The following is a 4102-nucleotide window of genomic DNA, read 5'->3' on the forward strand; positions in this document are numbered from 1 at the left end:
AGTGCTCCCAGTACGCCTCCCCCTCCCCACAGCCCCACGCACCCACACTGGGGGACCAGGCCCCATAGGCAGGAGTGGCCCCCTGGTTCCAGGGCGTCATGGCGGGGGACATGTTCCCCATGGGGCTGGGAGCCGAGCCGAAAAACATCCCGGTGGCTGCGGGGAGAGAAAGTCAGCGGGAGGGACCCCAAAATGGGGGAGCCCCCCCCAGTCCCGAAGTGGGGACCCCAAAGTTGGGGTTCCCTTAAGGACCTGCTCACCCCCATCCCACTGCAGGGGTCCCAAAAACGGGAGCCCCTTCATCCCAACTTGAGGTCCCTACAATCGCACTGCAGGGAACACAAAATGGGCTTCCATGGGGGACCCCAATGCCTCTACAGGGACCCCAAAGTTGGGGTTCTATGGGGGGCCCCAGTTCCAACATGGGGTCACTACAACCCCACTACAAGGACCCAAAAGTTGGGGTTCTGTGGGGGCTCCCCACTCCCAACATGGGGTCACTACAACCCCACTCCAGGGACCCCGAAGTTGGGGCTCTATGGGACCCCCAAAGCAGGGACCCCAAAGCTTCCATCCCTCAGGGCTCTCCATTTGTCCAGCCCACCCTGTGAGAATCCTTCTTAGTTTTTTTTTGGCTCAAAGCTTGCTTCCTGAGGTTTTTCTTGTGATAAGACTCTGAGTGACTTGTCAAGGAGGCAGCTGATGGGTGCTAACTGTGTGACAATCGATATCGCTTTGGGAACATTTGCAAGCCCCTTCCCCCAGAGCTGCTTGCTCTGTAGAAGAGCGGAAGATCTGGCTTGTGGCCTAACCGTTCCAGCTAAGTATGGAAGGCTGGGGGATGATACCATTGCATCTTGCGAAGGCAAGATGCAAGTTGGTGCCTCCCTGCTTCCTCTTATCTGCTGGCAAGGCCAGAAAGATAAGAACAAAGGAGGTTCCTGCTGAGATCCCAGAGCCAGAAGCTGCCACCGCAAGGAGAACTGACTCAACCACCTTGGATTTGAGCTGTCACTCCAAAAAGAGCTGACTCAACCACTTTGAAGCATTGAAAAAGGGCCATCATCACCATGGTCGTCGTCGTCATTGGCAACAGGACAACTCTGCCTGACGACCCACCGCTACTGAGGATCAAAGACGGAACTACGAACCTCACTGGATCCATGGTGGTGACTATGTCCCTCTTGCTGCCTATAAAGACTCCTTGCTTCTTCTTTTCTATCTTTTCTATCGCCCTCCTTCCCTTCCCCCATTACCCTAATTCATAACAGTGTCCGTCCTCCCCTTCCCCGTTTCCCTGATTAAGATTTGTAATAAACTGGTTGGACCAACATTTGAACCGTTGCTTCTTAATCTCACACCAGGTATATAGATAATAAAAGAACCTCCTCTCCCTCCTATAAATTGGAGCGAGACACACCCCCACCCCGCTGCGGGGACCCCAAAACTGGGGACCCCTCAAATCCCACCGCAGGGACCCCCGAGCGTCACCCCGCACATCAGAGACCCCCGCAGCCCCCCAACGTCCCACTGCCGTCACCCAGCCATCAGACGGGCGGCTGCAGCCCCCAGCTCCCGACTCACAGCCTCCCACCCCCAGGCCAGGGATGGCGCTGGGGATCTCCATGCCGTGCTTGCACTTCTCAGCATCCAGCAGCAGGTCGAAGCAGCCGGTGCCGGCAGGGGCCAGCTGGCCCAGCATGATATTCTCCGACACCCCTTTCATCGGGTCGCTCTCGCCGTGCGCAGCCGCCTCCATCAGCACATCCACCTGCGGGAGCCCGGGGAGTCAGACCACAGGAATGGGGAGGGGGAGCCCGAAATCCGGCATCCCCAACCCAAGAATGGGGAGGGGGAGCCCGAAATCTGGTGTCCAAAGCCAGAAATGGGGAGGGGGAGCCCAAAAACCGACATCCCCAACCCAGAAATGGGGAGGGGGAGCCTGAAATCTGGCACCTAGACCACAGAAATGGGGAGGGGGAGCCCAGAAATGGGGATGGTAACCCCAAAAACCAACATCCCCAACCCAGGAATGCGGAGGGTGAGCCTGAAATCTGGCATCCAAACCAAGAAATGGGGAGGGGGAGCCCCAAAACCACCGTCCCAAGCCCCAGAAATGGGGAGGGTGGGCCCAAAATCTGGCATCCGATCCCAGGAATGGGGAGGGTGAGCCCAGAAATGGGGATGGTGAACCCAAAATCTGGCACCTCCACCCCAGAAAAGGGAAGGGTGAGCCCGAAATCCTGTGTCCGACCCCAGGAATGAGGATGGTGACCCCAAAAACTGACATCCCCAACCCAGGAATGCGGAGGGTGAGCCCAAAATCTGGTGTCCAAACCCAGAAATGGGGAGGGTGAGCGTGAAATTTGGCATCCAAAGCCAGAAATGGGGAGGGGGAGCCCGAAATCTGGCACCTCCACCCCAGAAATGGGGAGGGGGAGCCCAGAAATGGGGATGGTGACCGCAAAAACCGACATCCCCACCCCCAGAAATGGGGAGTGTGACCCCAAAAACCGACATCCTGACCCCAGACATGGGAGGGTGACCCTGAAAACCAACGTCCCGAGTGCAGAAGTGAGGATGGTGACCCCGAAATCTGGCATCTGACCCCAGAAATGGGGATGGGGACCCCAAAACCAACGTCCTGACCCCAGGAATGGGTACCAGGACCCCCAAAACAGGTATTATAATCCTCAAAATGGGTGCAGCAACCCCAGAAATGGGTCCTCAGACCCCGAAATGTGGTGCAGCAACAACAAAGCAGGCACAGCAACCCCAAAAATGGAGACTGCAGCCCCAAAAACGGGCATCATAATGAAAACAGCGGGCAAAGGAACCCCAAAAATAAGCATTAACCCCCAAAATGAGCAGAGCAGTCAAGAAAAGGGGACGGCGACCCCCAAAGCGGGCACTGTAACCTCAAGAAAAGGCGTTATAACCCCAAAAACGGGGATGGGGACCCCAAAATCTGGCACCTCAAACCAAGAAATGGGGATGGGGACCCCAAAAACCAACATCCCCACCCCAGAAATGGGGATGGTGAGCCCAAAAGCTGGCGTCCTGACCCGAGGAATTGGGATGGTGACCCCAAAATCTGGCATCTGACCCCAGAAATGGGGATGGTGACCCCAAAATCTGGCACTTTGACCCCAGAAATGGGGATGGGGACCCCAAAAACCAACATCCTGACCCCAGACATGGGAGGGTGACCCTCAAAACCAACGTCCCGAGTCCAGAAGTGAGGATGGTGACCCCGAAATCTGGCATCTGACCCCAAAAATGGGGATGGTGACCCCAAAAACCAACGTCCTGACCTGAGGAATTGGGATGATGACCCCAAAATCTGGCATCTGACCCCAGAAATGGGGATGGGGACCCCAAAAGCAGGTCTCAACTCCAAAAACAGGTGCAGCGACCCCACGGTCGGGGCTCGCAACCCCCCAGCCAAGGTGCCGTGACCCCAGAAATGAGCACCGCGACCCCGAAACGGCGGGCAGCCCCCCCAAATCCCGCAGCCGCCCCACGGAGCTGCTGACCGTCTCCTCGAAGGAGCACTTCATGAGCGGCCCGGTGTCCTGGCGGTTGACGCCGTGCCGGGTGATGGCCATCAGGTGCCCCCGGGATGTCATGGTGTCGCACAGCAGGGCCAGGTGACGGTAGTTGACGTAGGAGCCATCGAAGGAGATGACGTGGTACAGCTCCCGCTCCAGGGCCTTGCGCACCGCCTCGATGCCCAGCACCTGAATGGGGCGACACCACAGCGCTGGGCAACGCCACGACGACACCCAGCAACACAAGGAACCCAAATCCCAAAGGAACCCCAGCGCCACGACGACACCCAACACCATAAGGACCCCCAACACCACAAGGATCCCCAACATCCAAAGGACCCCCAACACCACGACACCCAGCACCACAAGGACCCCAACAACACAAGGAAACCCAGCACCCAAAGGACCCCCAACAACACAAGGACCCCCAACACCCCAACCGACCCCCAGCACCATAAGGGCCCCCAACAACACAAGGACCCCCAAATCCCAAAGGACCCCCAGCACCACAACGACAACCAGCACCATAAGGACCCCAACACCACAAGGAA

General features: G+C 57.8%; 1 protein-coding gene across 1 annotated transcript; it reads right to left on the reverse strand.

The window, feature by feature from the left end:
* Positions 1 to 14: 14 nt before the first annotated feature.
* Positions 15 to 3889, reverse strand: LOC122192309 (DNA-directed RNA polymerase II subunit RPB1-like; the record flags this gene model as incomplete). Its single annotated transcript, XM_042892839.1, has 3 exons — positions 3537 to 3889; positions 1585 to 1771; positions 15 to 156 (listed from the first exon to the last, which is right to left on the reverse strand). Coding segments are annotated over exons 1-3 (674 nt in total), but the record flags the coding sequence as incomplete, so codon positions are not given.
* Between the last annotated feature and the right edge of the window lie 213 nt (positions 3890 to 4102).

The sequence above is a fragment of the Lagopus leucura genome, unplaced genomic scaffold (genome assembly GCF_019238085.1).
Source record: "Lagopus leucura isolate 7727_CA_CO unplaced genomic scaffold, USGS_WTPT01 31308-0_obj-0_obj, whole genome shotgun sequence".
Lineage (NCBI taxonomy): Eukaryota > Metazoa > Chordata > Aves > Galliformes > Phasianidae > Lagopus > Lagopus leucura.